Source organism: Acyrthosiphon pisum, chromosome A2 (assembly GCF_005508785.2).
Source record: "Acyrthosiphon pisum isolate AL4f chromosome A2, pea_aphid_22Mar2018_4r6ur, whole genome shotgun sequence".
In the NCBI taxonomy this organism is placed as follows: domain Eukaryota; kingdom Metazoa; phylum Arthropoda; class Insecta; order Hemiptera; family Aphididae; genus Acyrthosiphon; species Acyrthosiphon pisum.
Window position 1 is genome coordinate 65,424,655 of NC_042495.1, and position 19,869 is coordinate 65,444,523.

The window sequence follows — 19,869 nt, forward strand, 5'->3', positions numbered from 1 at the left end:
TATGTCTTACCGGACACACTTTTTGCATTTTTTTTTTGTTTTAACGTATGTTATTAAGTACGAAGTACCTATGCTGAAAACAATGATGAAGTCAGAATTTGGCGGTCGGACTTAGTTTTGAAGTGTTAGTTATTTGAAGTCCGAGACTTATTCAAGCCCCAAGGTGCAGGTTTTACATAACAATTAACAAGTTGAGGGATGTTTTCGATTTTAATTACTGTCCGAGCGAGCGAGTGACTACACCGGGTGTATAATATATGTTTTTAATAATTTTGTTGTAATTCTGAAGCGCATCGGAGGTGGTTTTACGTAACAAGGCGAGGGATGTTTTCGGTTTTAGGTAATTGTCTGAGCGAGCGCAGCGGGCGAGCGACCATCACGCCGGGTGACAGGCCGACGGGTGGTGTATATGAAAATACCATATATATAATATTTCAATTAGCTATAACTTTAAAACGAAGTCTGACATCCAAATTCTGACTTCTCCATTGTTTTCGCATGCTTAACTACATACGTACCTACTACCTAAGTTAAAAAAAGATAGCCATAATATTGATTGGTGATTACGATGTGTCATTTTTAAATAAATAATATTTTGATCAAGTCAGAAATTTGTTTATTTTTTTTTTAATATCCTAATTTAATGTGTTGTAGAAACAAGATGACTCATTGCTTATTGTGCAAATTGTTATTTCACCATCATTCTTAACTTGTGAAAACATGACGTACAAAAAGAAAATATGGGTACCCTGACTTTGTTCCAAATTTATTTTGTTTATAATATAATATAATATAATGTGCTTACCTCCATAGTTTTTCTTTTTATACAGTTTATAAAAGAAACTCTAATTTGTTTGTATACATCTAATACATTATATAGGTATATATATATATGTTATAAGCTTTCCGACGGAATTTATTATAATCTAACCCTTAATTACGCCATTGGATCTAAACACAGAAAAGATTAGTTTAGTTTTCAACACATTTTTGGAAAAATAAGCTAATTTTTATTGAATGTCATACGATGGCCCAGGCTGGGCCGCCCAGCTTTATCCTTATAAATCTATTAAAACTGTTCAGGGGCAGCAAGAGTTTAATGGTTTCTGAACGAACGTAGGAAATAATAAATAACTTTCAACAAGGAACTAGGTATCTGTGTCGACATGCTTTAAGTATATATGTTTTATTTTTGGCAATAAAAAAAGCTGAAGTTCAAATTCTGACAAATTGAATATTTAAACGATAAATAATGATTTTAGATATTTTTTGTGGGTTCAAAAACATTATTCGTGAGAACCTGAAACCTTTAAGTAATTACATAGATACCAATATCATTATATTTTACTATACGCAATGGCTTTTTTAAAATATTTAAATCAATTTTGACCTATTTATACGCCGAGGCCCGACTCTATTCATATAGGTAGCTAACTACGGGTCTACAGTAGTTCGGTACCTATTGACTAAATAATGATATAAAATATAAATAATAAGTATCACCATAATAATATTATGAAAAATAATTTCAACTTACCGTATTTTTTATTGTAAAATAAATTTTGTATACCAATATACTAGGTAATATATTCAGTCAGGAAGTCAGGACTGTCTCCGCTCAGAATCTTTTTTTGTATGCAATGGTTTATTACATTCGAATTTCACTCATCCATTAATCACATTACTCATTAGTGACCTAGGTATTAAATGGCGAAGTACACTTGACACATACAAAATAGTGTACAGCAAACTGCAGAGCTCCTGGTTGTTTTTATCTTTAGTTAATACCTAGTTAATGGATTAATGTCAAATTTTTAATAGTTAATTTTACAAAGGATACATTGATATTTGACAATAGGTAATTAATATTATTTAAATACCTGTGTCCTACAGAGTAAATAGTTTCGATTATTTTAGTATACCTAAAGGCTACCACAGTAGGTAGTACCTACTGACATATTGTAGTCACTAATAAGTACCTACATAGGTATATTGTATATAATAGACTACACCATACCTATATATTTGAAATTTGAGAATAAAGTTATTCATATTTTTTAAGTTTAGGTAGATGATGTGGGCACTGCAACAATACAAGTTATTTGTTATGTAGTTATTGTATAAAAGTACTGATTTGTAATTTTCACTCTGTAGATTAATTATTAAATGTGTACCTATAAGGTATAATAATATATTATGTTTAATTAATATATTTTAAGTTTAAATAATATTATCGATAATTAAACAATAATAGTGTATTTATAACAATGGTAATATTTAAGCCGTTAAAGATTTAATCACAACTGTAGTACTCTGACTGCTTGCCCAATTATTTTTTGTTAAAATTAAATTGGTCTAGTGCCTGTGCATATATTTCATTTCTAAACTAGTTACTAGTTAGGCATTAGTTCAATTGTGCCTTGATTAATTTTCATAATTAAAAATACTAAACTAATTTTTTTTCTCTTTTAATAAGTCTGATTAAATATTTTTAGCCCATCCCTTGCACAGTAGGTATGTTATATACAACATATTATATAAAAATAAAACTATATTATATTAGATTATTTTATTTTATCTCTATATCTAGATAAATAAACATCTTTTCACCCCACATCCATGATAAATTTCCCTCACAAACAAAGACAAAGATGATATAACACTAAATAACTTTTTAAAATATTTAATACATAAATGATAAACAAAATAGCAATTCAAATATATTTATTATTAATTATTATACCCATATATTTTTTTAACAAATAAAACACAAAACAATAATTTTCTAATTATTAATTTATAAACAAGATAACAAAATAATTTAATAGATAATTAAAATCTTATTAGTTATAACAGCCATTTTGAACTATAAAATTTGAAAAAAAAAAAATTAAATCAACTTCCATTACAAATTTATTACTCTACATATTCTTTGGTAAACAAAATATAAAGGGTTATTCATAAAGAACACAGTTTTTAATTTTGATTTAAAACATTTAATTTTTAAATAAATGCATTAAGTATTACATATAATATTGTTTCATTAAAAATTTGAGATTTAAATGTGAAGAACTCTGGTTTCAGCAGGACGGCACCACCCAGGGGTCCCACAAGAGGGGGAAGCGTTGGACCTGGAGTACAGTGACCCAATGAAATGAATTTGTGATTTTCAAAATATTGATAGATATACTTTTTCATATGAAAAAATAATTTATAAAAATGTATGAGAGTATTTTATCAAAATTATATCTTTAATATATTAGTAATTTTGATATTTTAAACTGCGTGTTAAACATAGATTTTTAGAAATTATTTTATAAGGGATACCTGTATATGAGTTGTATTTTATTATTAGAAGATTTATATAGGGCTAGCAAAAACATTTAGTACAGGGGCTCAAAGTTTGATTTGGGGGGCCTAGATGGTCACCACTCATACATCCAACGCAACAATTGCCTTACTTTCAGAAAAGTTCCACAGCAGACTCCATTCCCACTGCAACGATCACCAGTAAACACCAAGAACTTGCAATTTTATTAGGTGTGACACTTTTCTTTGAGACTTCATTAAATTGCAAGCTTATAAAAACGAAACTTGATCTTTAATGGATCTCAAGCAAGAAATTCAACAGATCACCAGTAAACTTAATGTACAAGATTGAAAAAATAATTAAGAATTTTACAAACTTCTAGTTACTTCAGTAACTACAGGCCAAGAAAGTAAATGGGATGATACAACCAATATAGTGTCTTACACTAAGTTCTCAACTTATAGTGAAACAAAATATAATATAATAGTTAATATATTATTTTTTTTTAAATTAAATAGAATAAAAGAAAATTTTAAAATTGTGTCATTTATGAAACATCCTTTACATTGGTATGCTAGTAATGTAGATTACTTAGTTTAAATTATAATTTAAATTAAATTAATATATTTTATTTACATTATTTATAAAATTGTGTTAAAAATGATAGTACATCATTGCCAACTTGGATCATAATTTTGCCATTCTTTAATAGGTGTTAAATACACTCTTCTATTATCATATGTGAAACTAATTATGCCTTTGTACGCAGTTCTTGGTACACCACTTTTGAAATCGTCCATCAGGCCAAATAGTTTCATTAATGATTTTAAGTTATTCTTAGTATAATATATGATTCTCACAGGATCACTATGACCAATTTGCTTATTTTTGAGTTCATTTACACCAACAAGTGGTGCTCTATATACCATTTCCACAAAATTGGTATCATATTCATCTTTTAATAAATAGGTTAAATTTAATTTGGTAAAATCAACTGGTAATTCATTTAAGTATATATATTTTAAATGTTTTTCATAAAAAAGACCATTGCTAACACCTATTTTTCCAAATGTTTTTGTTCTGGATAGCTCAGGTCTTATACATGATCTGCCTTTTCTTTGGTCAGGATGTCTCATCCAATCATCCCAATAACTATGGGGCCATTTATGCATTAATTCTATCCATATTTTACGTGTTAACATCCATCCAAGTCCAGGGAAAAAATCTGATCTATATAATAACTTTGGATCGTTTCTATCAATCAATGCAAATTTTCCATTGTCATTCCAAGCAGAAACGCACCATAAAGTTTCATCTTTTTGAAGAATTGGTAATGTAGCTTTAAAATATTCATAAAAATCTGGAGCTACATCCAAGTCATCTTCGACAATTATCGCAGTTCCATAATTATATGTGTTGAAAACTTGATTAAGTGCCCATTTATAGTGTCTTGATATTTTGAAATAACCACTAAATTTTTTCTCTTTAGATGGCACTTTAATTTCTTTTTGATCAGGTTGATGTATATGAATTAACTCTCTGCCAAAACTTTTTATAACTTGTGATGTTCTTTCATGAATACAGTCTTGAGACACAATAATAGGAAAATCATCTTTTGATTTGCGATATTTTAGTAATTTGTTTATGCATCTTGATATAGATGGACGATTACAAGCAATTATTAAAATAGCAACACTTGATGAATTAGACGAATTGTGTTTTTTAAATTGATAACTATCTTCGTGGCTAGAATAATTTAACTGTTTAATATTTTCACGTATTAAATTGTGTGTTTCTACTTCAATTTTTAAGCGCAACTCAAAATCATCCAAATTTTCATCAAGATAATTATTGGGTTTAGCTATGAAATTATCATTGGGTATAAAATGATTAATACCAAGCCATACAAATATACTGAACAAAACTAATGCTACAAAGCGATTTTTTTTCATAGTAGCATATAATAATCAAATGGTGGATTTCAATTTAATTATCAATAGTATTTGTGCCATAACATTTAAAATCATGTTTCAATGATGATTTTCCAGCTACTTGAATTTTAATACAAATATAGTTTTTTCTTGTTAAAATATAGGTACTTGAAATCTGTGAAAAAATATTTTTATTAATCATTTTCAACAATGTAGTCAGTTAACACATATTATCAAGGTGTAAACAAAGATTTAATAACTTTATATTTAATTTTCCTAACATTTTTGCAATATTATACCAGTATGCCATACAATTGCAAAACATTTATTTATAATATAAGCAAAATATATATTTTTAATAAAAGTAAGGAGTGATCAAAATTCATGTTCTAAAAATAGTAAAAATAATATAATGGTAGTTAATATTTAATGTTTAATGACTGTATATTAGTTTAAGCAAATAATTAGTCATACTTAGATTACACACAAAATATACACACCAAACACGATCAAGATATTTCATTTGACATTAATATAAATACAATTGCAGAAGAAATTTGACACTAAAAAAAAAGGCCATGGGGATCTATCCCTTATATCCCCCCTCCCAACCATCATGAAAACGCCCATGTTAAGCTATCATAAATATATAATGGTAAGTATCTATTGAGGACAGGTGCATACTAGGTTTCATATTATATTAGGCAGTTAGGTAGTATAAAAATACAAATGTTATACTCACATCAGTCCAAATGTGAGTATTGATTAAAAGATTTTTGTCATAATTGCACAATAAAAAATATATTGATGTAGACCTCGATGTACCTAGATATCTTGCAACAAAGTAGATATAAACCTGTAAATAAATTATTCCATTACTCAAATATAAATCATGAAAAATTAAAAAACTTATGTCCAGTGGCGCCGTCCATGCTGACGTCGTTTTTGAAAAATGTGGCCGGCCGGCCATATTTTATTTACTTCATAAATTTATTATGAGCATGAGTATATTTAAACCGTGATTATGAATAAATGTATATCAGGGTACCTCTATATTAAATAATTAAGATAGTGAGCCTGGGAAGTTTTAAAATGGCCCGACCCATATTTTAAAAACTTCGGCGCCACTGCTTATGTCGTTGACTTAAAACCACAGCTTCTTTACTGTATAGCTAGTATGCAGATAGAACATTTTATATAATGGGATAGATCAGAGATAATTTAATGAATGTTTTTGATAAAAGCAAAGAAAGTATGTGCTGAAATGAAGAATCTTTAGTTGTAATTTAAAGTGAAATTGAAACATTATAATTGTATGTTATAATTGTTTCCAAAATTTTAACTCTGAAGGTTTAGATAAGCATTAGACATGATTCGTAAATGAGTAATTTAGTATTTTAGATACAATAAATTAAGATAAAGAATTTTTCTTAAAGTATGATTGAGGACATAGCATATTATCATTGTACACTTAGTAATAGCCGTTAAGAATTTAGTGTATACGTAATGAATGATGCTTATCTAATAATAGTTAAAGATAACAAAGATTTATAATTCATTTTAATGAACTATTTAATGTCTATAATTAGTAAGGAATACATACCCAAAAAGCCTTTTTCAAATAGTAAAAATAAAAATAATAAATAAAAGACGTTGATTGTTATTTTTTGACAAAGTAAAACTACAATAACAAAATTATGCACTAAAATTGATACATAAAAGTTAATAGTTAATCACTATAGTGAAAACATCAGAAAAATATGTTATTAAGCCATGAAGATGATTAAAAGATCTTAATGTTGGTGTCATTCAAACAATTAAATAGATAAATAAGCAATTATTTTTTAATAATTTTGGAAATAAGTTCCAAACAGGATTTTTTCTAAGGAAAGTCTTACTGTTAAAATACAAGTAGTATGCAATAATTAGGTGATTGATAATTGAATTTATGATTTCAATTAGGTAGAGGCAATTATTAAGAAATCTAGGAATAATCATAAGTATTGCAAAATTCACGAGCTGTGACAACAATAAACGTTGGAATGATAAATAGGGAGCCTTTCGATTTGATTACAAACGAGAAAAATAACTCGAGAGGGTCGGCAGAAAGCAAACATACCTAGGTCCTAGGAATAGAGGATTTCACGTATTCGCCACTACAAAATCCAACCGTCGAATCGTGTAGGAGAGCTTCATATTATCGGCTCGGCGAACACGTATCCGTAACGTTATAACATAGTGCAGTGCCACTACGTTCTGGGTAAAGCGTACGACAGACGTGGTGCTCGGTAGTTTGCCAACGAAACAGTTGGCGTACATTAATTTTAACCTGTACGACGTATACAACGCACGTACAGGAAAGGAAACAAGTGATCAGAAAAAAAAAATTGTAATTAACACCAAACTAATAAGTAAAATAACGATCATCTATAAAATTATTTATCGTGTAATTCATTTATTAGCCCGTGCGATCCGGACGTTATCGCAACATTATTAATTATTATTATTATCTATGTATCGGCCTATTCATGGCCTACTAATGAATATTATTATTTATTATCGTTATCATAGTATAAGAAATAAGAAGTATCCTCAATATGAACCGTGTTTTCGTCCTAATTCGCGCATGTGCCATCGCCTTGTGTTTTTGTCAAGATTAAAGATGGTATCTTTAATCATGGTTTTTGTGCATACTGCATTGCAATGAATTGCATTGCACTGTATTGATTAAATGTATATGCCTGACGTCGCCTTATATTTATTGTTGATTGATTATATAAATGACACATTGTCCCTTAAAAAAATATGTGCAGTCTTATCATTGAGCATACTTTTTATTCTATTATTTATAAGCGGCGTGATAACGGGTGATAAGCAGTGATCCTCTCCACTACCACCAGAACTACCGCGGAACTTTGGTGGTGGTGTGATGTGTTTCTCGACCATCGGTGAATCGTTGGTGGTGGTTACCGGTTGGCGCAGTCTGCCACTCTCCTGCCGCGGTCCCGGCACCAACTACGAATATCGCGACCCGACGAACTAGTTTACCAGAGTCCACTTTATGGTCTCCGACGCGACCGTGGTTCTGTTTTGAGCGTATACTCCTCGCGGTCCGGCAGGCGGCAATTCAGATTTCTGAATTCAGTAATCAGTTTTCCCGCGACCTTCGTATGGTGCATGTTGCATATGCTCTTGCCTTTATTTTACGCTCCCCATGCGTGTCTTCGTCGCTTCGACGTCCTGTTCGTCAATATTAACATTTTAATATTAAATATCGTTGCCGTATATGATCATGGTCGATCTTTACGTATATCTTGTAACGCTGGTGTTTGCCATCGAAATCTCTGCGCATTCGGATTCGCAAAAGGATATCATTCGTTTGGAATGCAACGAAAGATGTCATTTACAGGTAAAATAAATTATCCGTGTTTACCAAAACATTTTTCAATTGTATGTATATATTTACAGATTAGGAGGTATATTATACTGGTTAGTATAACATTTTTGTCGTTTCCACAAGTGTTACAAATAGCCGATAATTATTGCTTGGAAACGATATAATTAAAATATGATTTGCGCGACGGTATTAAGCAAATCTATAAATAAACATATTTTTTTTATTATACATATTTTTGATTAAAACTTACCAAACCATATATTTTTCATACGGAGTTATAGTAATATATTCTTTGTAAGTGTAAGAAATATTTAATTCATTTAATTTTTAAATATTATATTTTATACTGGGTACTCCCAACTTGCTATTGTTTTGTCACCTAAAATAGCTATATGAGTTATCTCAACTCTTTAGAATAACACCATGTACCTAATTTTAATGTAAAATAATCCCAATCCAAAATAATTGACGTTTTCAAGAGGTAGGTAATCAGTGTAAGTCTGTGATTCCATGATGTACCTATATTCACATTTAATTATAAAATAACTATAAAATTTGGTTGGTTACAAATATAATTAAATAGAATTACATTTTAGGTTGAGTACTACTTTTAGTTTTTACCGATACTTACGTAAGCGTAAAATTATTTATATTTAATCTTTAATATTAGCTATAGGTAGGTAGATAACGGAATCTGAAGAATTCTAAATTACAATTTACAAAAACAACAATTTTTAATAATGTTTTATAAACTGAAAAACCCTTAAGTGCTCGTAGTTTTAGTACAATATTAAAATATGGACAAAATATTCGATGTATACGCATATTGAGGGTATTCGTGTATTTAAACAGTAGGTATTTCGAATTTATAATAAATAGGTAGTTGTCAATAGTTTAAATTTACTAGTATATTATTTGAATGTATAGTTATACTAATAATTAAATATATTTTACTCCAAGTCCTGACTTGATCGATATTTAAGAAACAAAACTAATTATTTTTTTTTAATAATTTATATAAATTTTGATTAGAAAAGTGCAAGACGCTTTTATTTGATCAATTTTTCCAAACTAAAATTAAGAGGGCGTTTTTCTTTGTCTTATCTTTAATCATTTAAAAATATAAGTATTAATTACAAGTTTGAAGAATTGGTGGAATAGCCATTTAGTATAGGTAGCCATTTTTTAAAAATTTTGTACCGTTTTAATTTATTATTATATCAGATTGTGTTTTTCTATAACTATGTATACGTTTTTGGTTTATACTACTAATAGGTAGATAATAAATTTCGCAATATTTCGAAAATATTGTGTTTCCCAAATGTAAATAACGTTGAACAGCCAACAGGAGTATTTTGATTTTTGGATTGAATTTATTATTGCGTAATTAAATAATTGACGGCTAAAACCCAATCAGTGTGTAGACAATATTTTATTAATTTTTCTTAACGTTGTGTTTCTACCAAATTCGCTCTTTTGAAGAGTAAATTACGGTAAATTATTATGAAAGCATAAAAAGAAATAATTGAGTGAGTAACGTAATAATCTTATAATTTTATAATAATGTTATTAATATAGGTAATATTTACGGTTTGATATTCCTTTAAAGTTTAAATATTCATTTGATGATGTATTAGGTGTATTTTATATCTAGAAATAATTGGTCCATATTGGTGTAAAATTGAAAAGTTAAAAATGATATAGGTATTAAGGTCAGGTAATGAAGGAAGACTATTTTTTTTTAATATTCATAAATGTAGATAAGATACTAATATTTGTTTACAACTAATGAGTAAAATTAATAATTAATAAACCTTTAATGCGTGTAAATGAAATTATTGTTGTTACCGTTATTCTAAATAAATAATTGATCACTATTTGCTACGATAAGCGGACCACTAATAGGTATAATCAGAATTTAGAGTATAGTACGGTAATATTGAATTCCACTTTGAGAATAGGTATAGAAGTTATGCTTTATCTTTTGTCAATAATATTTTTATTATTAACTTCTGTTCAAATTAAAACTTCTGTTAAAAATTAAAATATTATTCGAATTGATAAAATGTAAAGTATATTACCTACGCATTTGAAATCATACTAATTATTCTTCATAGGTACTAAATATTATATTGTATAATATCATTTTATTTTATTAATATTTACTTCAAAATTATCAATTAGTAAAGACGTATTATACCTATTTAACTTTTTACTCATATTATTACTGGTTTGGATGTAATTAGTTTTACTTCGTAAATGATGTATAAACAATTTTTGTATTCATTGGCCATTGCCTAACCAACAATATAAATAAATATTTTCATATGTAACCTGAATTTTTTTTAGATTAAACGGAACACATGATGGCTCCTGTAATTAAAATTAACGGATTGAACTTAAAGGTTATCAACAAAAATGAACAGCTTTTAAATGCTATTTTGGAAGATATATAAGATTATATATAAACCTAGTGTTAATGAACATAATATAATATATTAATTGTTTTTTGTTATTTTTTTCAAATAAGTCATACGATTAAGAACAATTATTACAATTTACATTCAAATATAGTTAGAAATATTATTTTATATTGTTGTCCCTTTGTTATACATTCCCTGGCCATAAAATTCACAAATTAATTAAGGCAATTTAGTGTACTGACGTGATGAAACATTTTAGTTAAACCATTTCTATAGTGTCCCTCATAAGCTGGTAATATATCTGGATGTCTATATAAGTTTATACTTTATAGACTATAGTTATATATTTTTATAGGTATGTAGGTTTATGTAGATATGAATAATATTCTATTTTATCATTAATATAATAGTAAGGTATCAGGTATAGTAATGAAATAAAATCGATGTGCACTTTAATTCATTTTAGACTCAGAGTGAATATTATATTGGTTTTAAAACATTAAAATAATGTTTTAAAAAAAATGTATATAATATATAATTAATTGATACTAGGGATTTCTTAATATAAAGAATAATTGATTGTAAATTATAATGAATTAATGAATTGACTTATTAGTTATTATTGAACTAACGATAAAAACATCGGTATGTGTTTGTACCTTGGTTTATTTTACGAAATTTCAATTTTTAAATAAGTTATTAACATTTTATTTTTGTAATGTTTTACATAGGTACTCATAACTCACTTATGAGTTGAAATATCGAAGAAAAAGCTCTGATTATGTTCTTACATTTTCTTTAATCTTTATCATAGGTTCACTCTAATATTAAAAATAACAACACACGATCGATTCTAATCAACGCAAATTTGGTATGCCCGATTCCATTCGTTTGTACATATTATTTTGTATGTTTGTACAACGTAGACAACACAATATACATCATGCACTCGTGCATGTAGCGTACTATCGTCCTCCAGATTGATTTGGCCTGGTAAATTAGTTAAGTAATTTTGACTTGTAGCTTATTCTATAATTAGATTGAAATGGACTTATTTTATCGCCGTAAATTTATTTTTGTTTACATTGCGTTTCTTTGTATTTACGAATTGCGTCCCTGGCCCCTGCCCACTGCTGGCCATCCGGGTATCGAACAACTATTTTGTTACTAAATATGAACCTATTGGCTATTAGTAAGTACTAGTTTACACATAGTTTTTATATAATATAGGTATGTGTATTGCTACCAAGACGTATTTTAATTATTTATCTTTAATTGTTAATAATTAATAATCAATATGTATTATAAAGACTGCTACAAATAGACTGCATCAATTAATATAGCCCTTTTTTAAAATTCATAAATCATAGGCTTTTTTTTTTTAAATTAAATTATTATAATATAAATATAAAATAGGTATCTAATGTTTAAATTGTACAATTTATTATTATGTTTTTGCTAATTTTAATTTATAGGTATTGTTTTATTAAAAATGATTACACAATTAGGTATTCACATAATAATTACTTAACTGTTTACCTATGTACGCATTATTAATCAGTCTTAAATTAATGGTATTAGATTATAAAAATAATAGTAAACCTAAATAATTACTATTTAATTGACTTATTGTATTTAAAAGTATTTTTAACAAATTTTGGTAGTAATGTTGTATGTATCGATAACGAAATGCCATGCCATATGTTTGTAATGATAAATAGAAGTGGTTTATTCTGTGGCAGTAATGATCTTGATTTAAAAATAGTAAAACTATTATCTACATGGCCACATACCTACCTAACAAGTAAATAATAACTAACACTTAACAGTGTTCATCCAGACGGTTACTACTAAAGGTATAGTTTACGTCTCTACAGGGGCGGACAGGATGTCCGCTTATTTCACTCGCAGGTAGATAATGAACAATTATTCAACCACCTGTTCAAAAATGTGATTATTTTATGTTTCTTTGGGCACTTGTTTTAACGGAAATAATTCTCACGCGTATTTATTTCATTTAGGTTTATTTTTTTTTTGAAAAAAATCCACATTGTACCTAGAATTTATTTTTGGGTTGTATTTAATTTAATTTTTGCTTTTTATTTTAGACCAAAATGATTTTCAGCTACATAATTATTATTATTTTTCATACTCATATTTTTTATAGAAAATATATACTCTTACGGTCTTTTTTGTTATAGAATCGTGATCTCTCTAATTTGTAATTTAACAAGTTCTGAAGGGATCTATCAAAACCCCCTTATCAAGTAAACTAATATTGTTTTATTATCATTATGTTCTTTTCAAATACATATTGTAAGTTTTATAAATAAATAAACAATTAAAGCATTACAATATTCTATAATATTAGTATATAATATATAGGTACATAATATGTATGTATATTATATTATAATATGCTATATAGACATAGATGTACCTATAATATTATTTAATAAAATGTAACGTGTAATATTTTACATAAGTACCTAATACGAGTAGTTTTAAAACTAATGAAAAATATATTAGTGAAAATACAAAATCATATAATAATATACACTAACATGGTATATACTATATTTTATACCTACATAAAATTAGTTGATAAAATTGTACATAGTTGTAGTTTGAACTCTAGGTATATTATAATTTCATATTATACAGAGTGTTCGTCGTATTTATTCTTGCACATTCTGCCTACCTATAGCTTCTTTAAACTATTTGTGGAAAAAATTAAACTTAGTAATCAGTATTTAAATAAATTGGCTCTGAAAAATGTCAAATTTTTGAAAAATAAGCTAACCAAAACATATAATAATAATAATAGTTAATTATCAATAATAATATTGCCGCGCTCATTTTTAACTAAATGTCAACTATCATAGTTTAAGGATAAAGTTTGTATAACAATTAATATTGTTAGAAGACATTTATTTATATAGAAATTACAGCGATACACACTGTACATATTTAATTGGTTTACCTATTTGTTTAATTTAAATTTACCCACCTAAAGAATACGATCCGTAGGTACAAAATAAAATCATTAAACATTTATTAATTTATGATAATAAACGATAGTAGTTGTCTACATTTATATTTTGAAATATATACTTAATACAATAGAGTTTAGTATTAATCAACCATCAAGCAGATAAAATAGGAATAAATGTTGAACAAAAACCAAAATGTAAAATATATTATTCCTACATTTTATGATAATAAACTTATGTAATCAGATATTTGTTTTAATTGATTATTAGTTTTTTTTTAATACGAATTGATGTGAATTTAATCAAATTTATTTTAATAAGGAAATTATAATTTTTACCAAAGACATGTTCTTTTTAGTTGTAACTTCTAATTAATTAAAATTTTAATTATTTTTTTTTAGAATGAAACTACAAATCACGGAGGACTCTTATGCAATTCTGAATGTATAGTAAATCAGGTAATATCTATGTATACATTATATACCTAGGTACTTGGTATTTTCATATAATAAATAATAAGTTCCATTCATACGAATTATCTTAGTTTCTATCACCTATTGGATTTATTTGACTTCATTTTGCATAATGTATTGATTTATGTACCTACTAGGATTTAAAATTGTGAAAAAAAATCTCCCTGAGAATATATTTTTTATGTCCGGTGTTAACATGTGCGCTGTTTATGGGTTTCGTGTTGGGCGAATGGTATGGTACCTATTACCTATATATATTCATGATGTGGTCAGGTGTAAAATGATTTTTTTAACCATGACATTTATATGCAGAAACCCTAAAAATTATTTAAATTAAAAGTTACAATGTTTAGGGGTTTTTAAATAAAACTCTCGAATTCATTCCTATTATAGGCTAGGTATGGCTAGTATCTATTTCCGTTTCCGCTGGGCTTCATCATATTTTAATTTATAATATAGGTACTCAATTGTTTTAAAAATTGAGATTTTTAAACTCTAGAAACAATTAATTAGAATATTATATTTGAAGCATTTGAATGTTAGTTTAACACATTAGTACAAAATATTTTCATATTAACTTTTTAACCGGATACAGTATAATTGAGGTATAAATAAAGTAGGAATTTTGTAAAAATATAAACGTCAGGTGGTGATGGGATATGATGGGTGCTACGGAAGTTCACTTGACCGCTCACAAACAAACCGTTGAACAATAGGATGAACTAGACTGTGTATTAATGCGTAGATCCTTATTCATGTTAATATTATATATATTATATATAATCTATTAAATCTGTAAAACATTGTCCTATATTATGTATGGATCTTATAATTTACCGTAATAATATAATGTAATACTATTGATTTTGTAGTTTATTTGATTTTATAAATTTAACTTTTACTTAAAATGTAATATTTTACACTTTACATTAAGAATAAAGTTATATTATTTTGTCACTGTTAATGGCTATATGGTAAAAGTACTAAACCGTGAACAACGTAATTTATAGACTTTTGTGTACATCCGGTTTCCTCGTGACCAATATATTAAATATTAATAGTATTATTAAATATAATATCTACCTTGAAAACCCCGTTAAGTAATATTTGATTTGATGTTCTGAGTATTTTAGATAATATTGTTGACGTAATTAATTATATTGTATAATATATATTATAATATATTGTGTAAAAACGTTTGTTGAATTATTTATATAGGTAAATTGTATGTTTAGGTAACGTATATTGATTTATTACTGCATTTTGCATTTATTTTTGCTTATGATTTTATATGTGAGTTGGTTATTTAACAAAATTATGCTGCTGTTTATTTCTTAAAAACTTACATTACTGCATTAGGATATTATTTAAAAAATTCATATTTACAGTACATGATACCTATAAGTCATAATATTACATCTTAATATGTTATTTTGCTGTAGCTATACGCCTATACTTATTACATTTATAGTTTCATTACAAAAAATTATTGTGAGTCGTTTGTTTTTCAAAAATTGTGTAGTTAGGTTACATTTAAAATCCGCAAAATGTAATCGCCAGGTTATTATTATGCGTAATTATTTTGCAGTACAGAATAATTGAATCAAGTGGCCGGGATACTTGTACATATTTCGCTGTGAACAAATATTTATTGAACGTTTCCTGTCTTGTTGCAGACAATAGGAGTTAATTGTAATTTATATAAAACCATAATCCTTGGTTCATACGTGAAGAAAATGAATCTTTGTATATTTCATGCCTCATGGATAAAAATAAGTCACATTTGACATTATCTTTTTTTATTTATATTTTCAAAATTTATTGGCTCTAGTACTCTACTAATCGAGGGGAAATGTTTAAATATTATGTGTGCTTTTACTTTTATGTTCTAATAATTAAAGCCCAAGCCCTATATAGTCATGTAATGCCATTCATTGATATTTTCAATTGTGAGGGAGGTTATATTCAAAAATATATATGTATATGTATCTATTATGTTTTATAAAAACAATTTCATGTTTTTATGTAATGACAATTTAGCTATATTCAACACCCCCTAGTGTGGTTACCAATAATACCATAATATGATACATAAATCCAATCAAACGCGAGTTGTAATTATAAGGTTATGTTTTTAACTTTCGTATTGTATTCGAAGAATCCACCTAAAATCCAATATTAGCAATCAAAATATACCTCATGAGTAATGAGTATTTACTATTAATTGAATATTGAATGTATGCACTATAATAGTAGTTGTAATTTTCGACTATGTTTTAGGTACCTGACTTTAAACGATAAGCCAGCCGCACGTAGGTCATCACACCCATAAAACACTATATATAGAAATATTATGTTCATAATTTAAATTTTAAACTTACATTTTTAATCGTCACTAAGCTACTTTCATCACAACTAAATTGAGGAGTGTGGACAATTTAGCATCGTTATAAATAGATATTTAAATTTTTAAATTCTTATTACGTACTTAAAATGCTTTTAAATCAATAATTGTTTATTTTATTTTTAAAATATTTATTTTCTCAAAACAGTAAACATTTTTTTTCTAAACTTTGGAGTGTTTACTTTATATAATATACCTAACTAGTTATATTTCAACTTACCATATCATACGACATACACCATCGTATATAATAAATACATTGTATTACCTATGTATAATATAATATTTAATAACTAATATGGCTTTATTTAAGTTTATTGTAGTCTATTAGTCCACAAATGTTTGTGTTTGGTGTAATAAAGAAGTGTGATCAGTACGTTTAATAATAATTATTGCTACTAAACAAAGTCAAATTGATATGAAGGGGCTCTCGACCCGCATTTGTGGATTGACTAATAAGTAACCCTGACTATTATTTTATCGAATTAATACATTGTTAGGGTCCCGGATGATGTACCGTGTGAATTGCTGTGGATCTGGTCAACATCGTTTAATTTAAATAAAAACAAAAATTCATTTTTATTTATTGCTGCTTTATTTCATTTTGTCATCAGTTAAATTATTTAACTTAAATACATTATTTTTGTCTAACTTGCTATTAAATATTGAGTTGATTTTTTTATTCATTCTTATAATATTTTAAAAACTAGTTGATACATGGATAGATATTCTATATTCAAGTTGAATCTGTATTAGTGTATTCTGTTGTATAAAGTACAGTAACAGCTATATTATTATTAACTATATAATATTATATATTCATACTTTTACAGTTTTACTAGATGAATAACCCGGAGAAAAAATGTTAATTAATTAACTTCTTTTAGGTGTAATTCGCTGTGGCCGCATTATATTTTAATTTTTAGCTAACTCACTTGGAGTTGCCCGTGAGTTTCGCTTATAGTTATATTATCAAGTAAGCAATTTACCTGCGGTAGATTACAGACACAGTGAAGTTGGTGATAAGGCAAATGAATCAGTCGAGGCATCAGTCTATCAATTTTTTCCATGTTTACCCCTTTTAACCCCCGTAAAGTTGAATTTTGAAAAATAATTTCTTAGGGATTTTTTGCACCATAAAATGAAACTACTGACTAAATTTCATACTCATAGCTTCAGCGGTTCCGGTTTAGTGATTTTTTTCATTTTTACCACTTTTAACAACTGTAGGGGCAAAATTTTGAAAAAATCCTTTCTTAGGGTTTTTTCGCATCATAAAACAAAACTACTGTCCAAATTCCATACTCATATAGCTTCAGCGGTTCCGGCTAGGCGATGATGAATCACTCAGGACAAGTAATTTTATATATAGAGATATTGTCAGTTGTAATTTTCTTATGACATTTTAGTCTTATTTTTTTATATCACAGGCAATGACTTAAATATTTTCTCCTAATACACAATAGTAAAAATGTATATGAGTGTTTGTGTTTGTGTGTGTAAAGTGTATAGTGTATACTTTGCTCCACGTTTTATACACCTAAAAATCATAGGCGGAAATCGTGTGGAGGGGAAGCCCTCCCCCAAAACTATTCCATTAGCTCCCCAAAAACAGACAGCACATTTGAGTTGGACATTTATGTTATAAGTATTAACCCCTTCCTGAAATTTTTATGGATTCCCACCTATGCGTTTTATTCTTATCCTGTATATTCTTATTTTTTTTCAAATTTACTTTAAATTTGAAATCGATTATATGAATTAAGATCATAATTAATCATTTATTAATCTTTATTTTACAAATAAATAAATATCAGCTAATGCAAGATTGAAGATACTTTAAAAATCATCTATATCTGTATGTCCACAAATGAATATATAATTTGATTGATTTTTGCTATTTTTGCTACTTTAGTATTTTATTGCATCTCTAACTAAACACATGTCATTATTAATTATACATTAGATGATAATAAATACATATTACGTCAGGGACGGATTGGGATATAAATTCGGGCCGGGAAATCTATACATTACCGGCCTTTTATAATTAAATTATTATACACTCCAGCAAGGCCGTAGCCAGAAAAATATTTCGGGGGGGGGGGGGGGTTAGAGTATAAATGTTATATTATGTAATAAAATATGAAATTATAAAAAATATTATTTAAATTAAGAACATGACATTTTTTTTAAAAATTTCGGTAGGTAACTATGTACATTATCTTATATTTCTACATTAATAATTATAATTCATTACACTTTAGTATACAAGTTAACTATATACAATACATATTATATCAAAAAAATGTGTTAAACGTACCACAATACAACTATATTAATTTAATTTTCCTTGAAGTATTTGAAAATCTTTTGATAACTTCTTCAGTGTCAATTTCAATATCTCTATGTACACTCATGAGGGCTAGTCTTACTAACCTTTCTTGTCCGGTTCCGTTTCTTAAAAACGTTTTTAGGCGTTTTAAAGTTAAAAACGTCCTTTCAGGTGTTGATGTTGATATGGGCAAAGTCCCCAACACATTTAATAAATAAGAAATTGATGGAAAAAAATCTAGATTGCACTGGGACAACGTGTTAAAAATATTTGATGGTCTATCTTTCTCCAAAATCTTGGTCCATTTTGTCTGCCATAACGAAAATTCTGCTTAAATAGCTAGTGAGTTTGAATTACCAATATAAAAATCAACACAAGGTTTAATATCTTCATATTTTTTATTGACACAAAATTTAGGGATGACGTTTTGCAGGCTTGTTATTAAGTCTTTCTTGTTATTAAATCGTTCATTTTGTTGTTGTATAAAGTCGTCTAATAGAGGTATATAAATTGAAATTCGAAAATATTCTTCGGGATCATTGGTTTTAATGTTGATACGTTTAGTTTGACGAGAATTAATTCTTGGTATAGCTATTTCATTAT

At 27.2% G+C, this 19,869-nt stretch overlaps 2 protein-coding genes across 2 annotated transcripts in view; one reads left to right on the forward strand and one right to left on the reverse strand.

The window, feature by feature from the left end:
- Window positions 1-2,707: 2,707 nt before the first annotated feature.
- Window positions 2,708-7,891, reverse strand: LOC100160307 (alpha-1,3-mannosyl-glycoprotein 2-beta-N-acetylglucosaminyltransferase). Its single transcript, XM_003240058.4, has 3 exons — window positions 7,361-7,891; window positions 5,984-6,097; window positions 2,708-5,416 (listed from the first exon to the last, which is right to left on the reverse strand). The coding sequence occupies exon 3, from the start codon at window positions 5,260-5,262 to the stop codon at window positions 3,982-3,984; it is 1,281 nt and encodes a 426-aa protein (XP_003240106.1). The 5' UTR covers window positions 5,263-5,416; window positions 5,984-6,097; window positions 7,361-7,891; the 3' UTR covers window positions 2,708-3,981.
- Window positions 7,892-8,223: 332 nt separating this feature from the next.
- LOC100162339 (proto-oncogene tyrosine-protein kinase ROS) overlaps window positions 8,224-19,869 on the forward strand; it is a 30,148-nt gene continuing 18,502 nt past the window's right edge. The window contains exons 1-2 of the mRNA XM_029489970.1: window positions 8,224-8,650; window positions 14,456-14,512. Of these exons, the coding sequence (XP_029345830.1) occupies window positions 8,528-8,650; window positions 14,456-14,512 (180 nt within the window). The 5' untranslated portion in view covers window positions 8,224-8,527. The remainder of the gene's footprint in view (window positions 8,651-14,455; window positions 14,513-19,869) is intronic.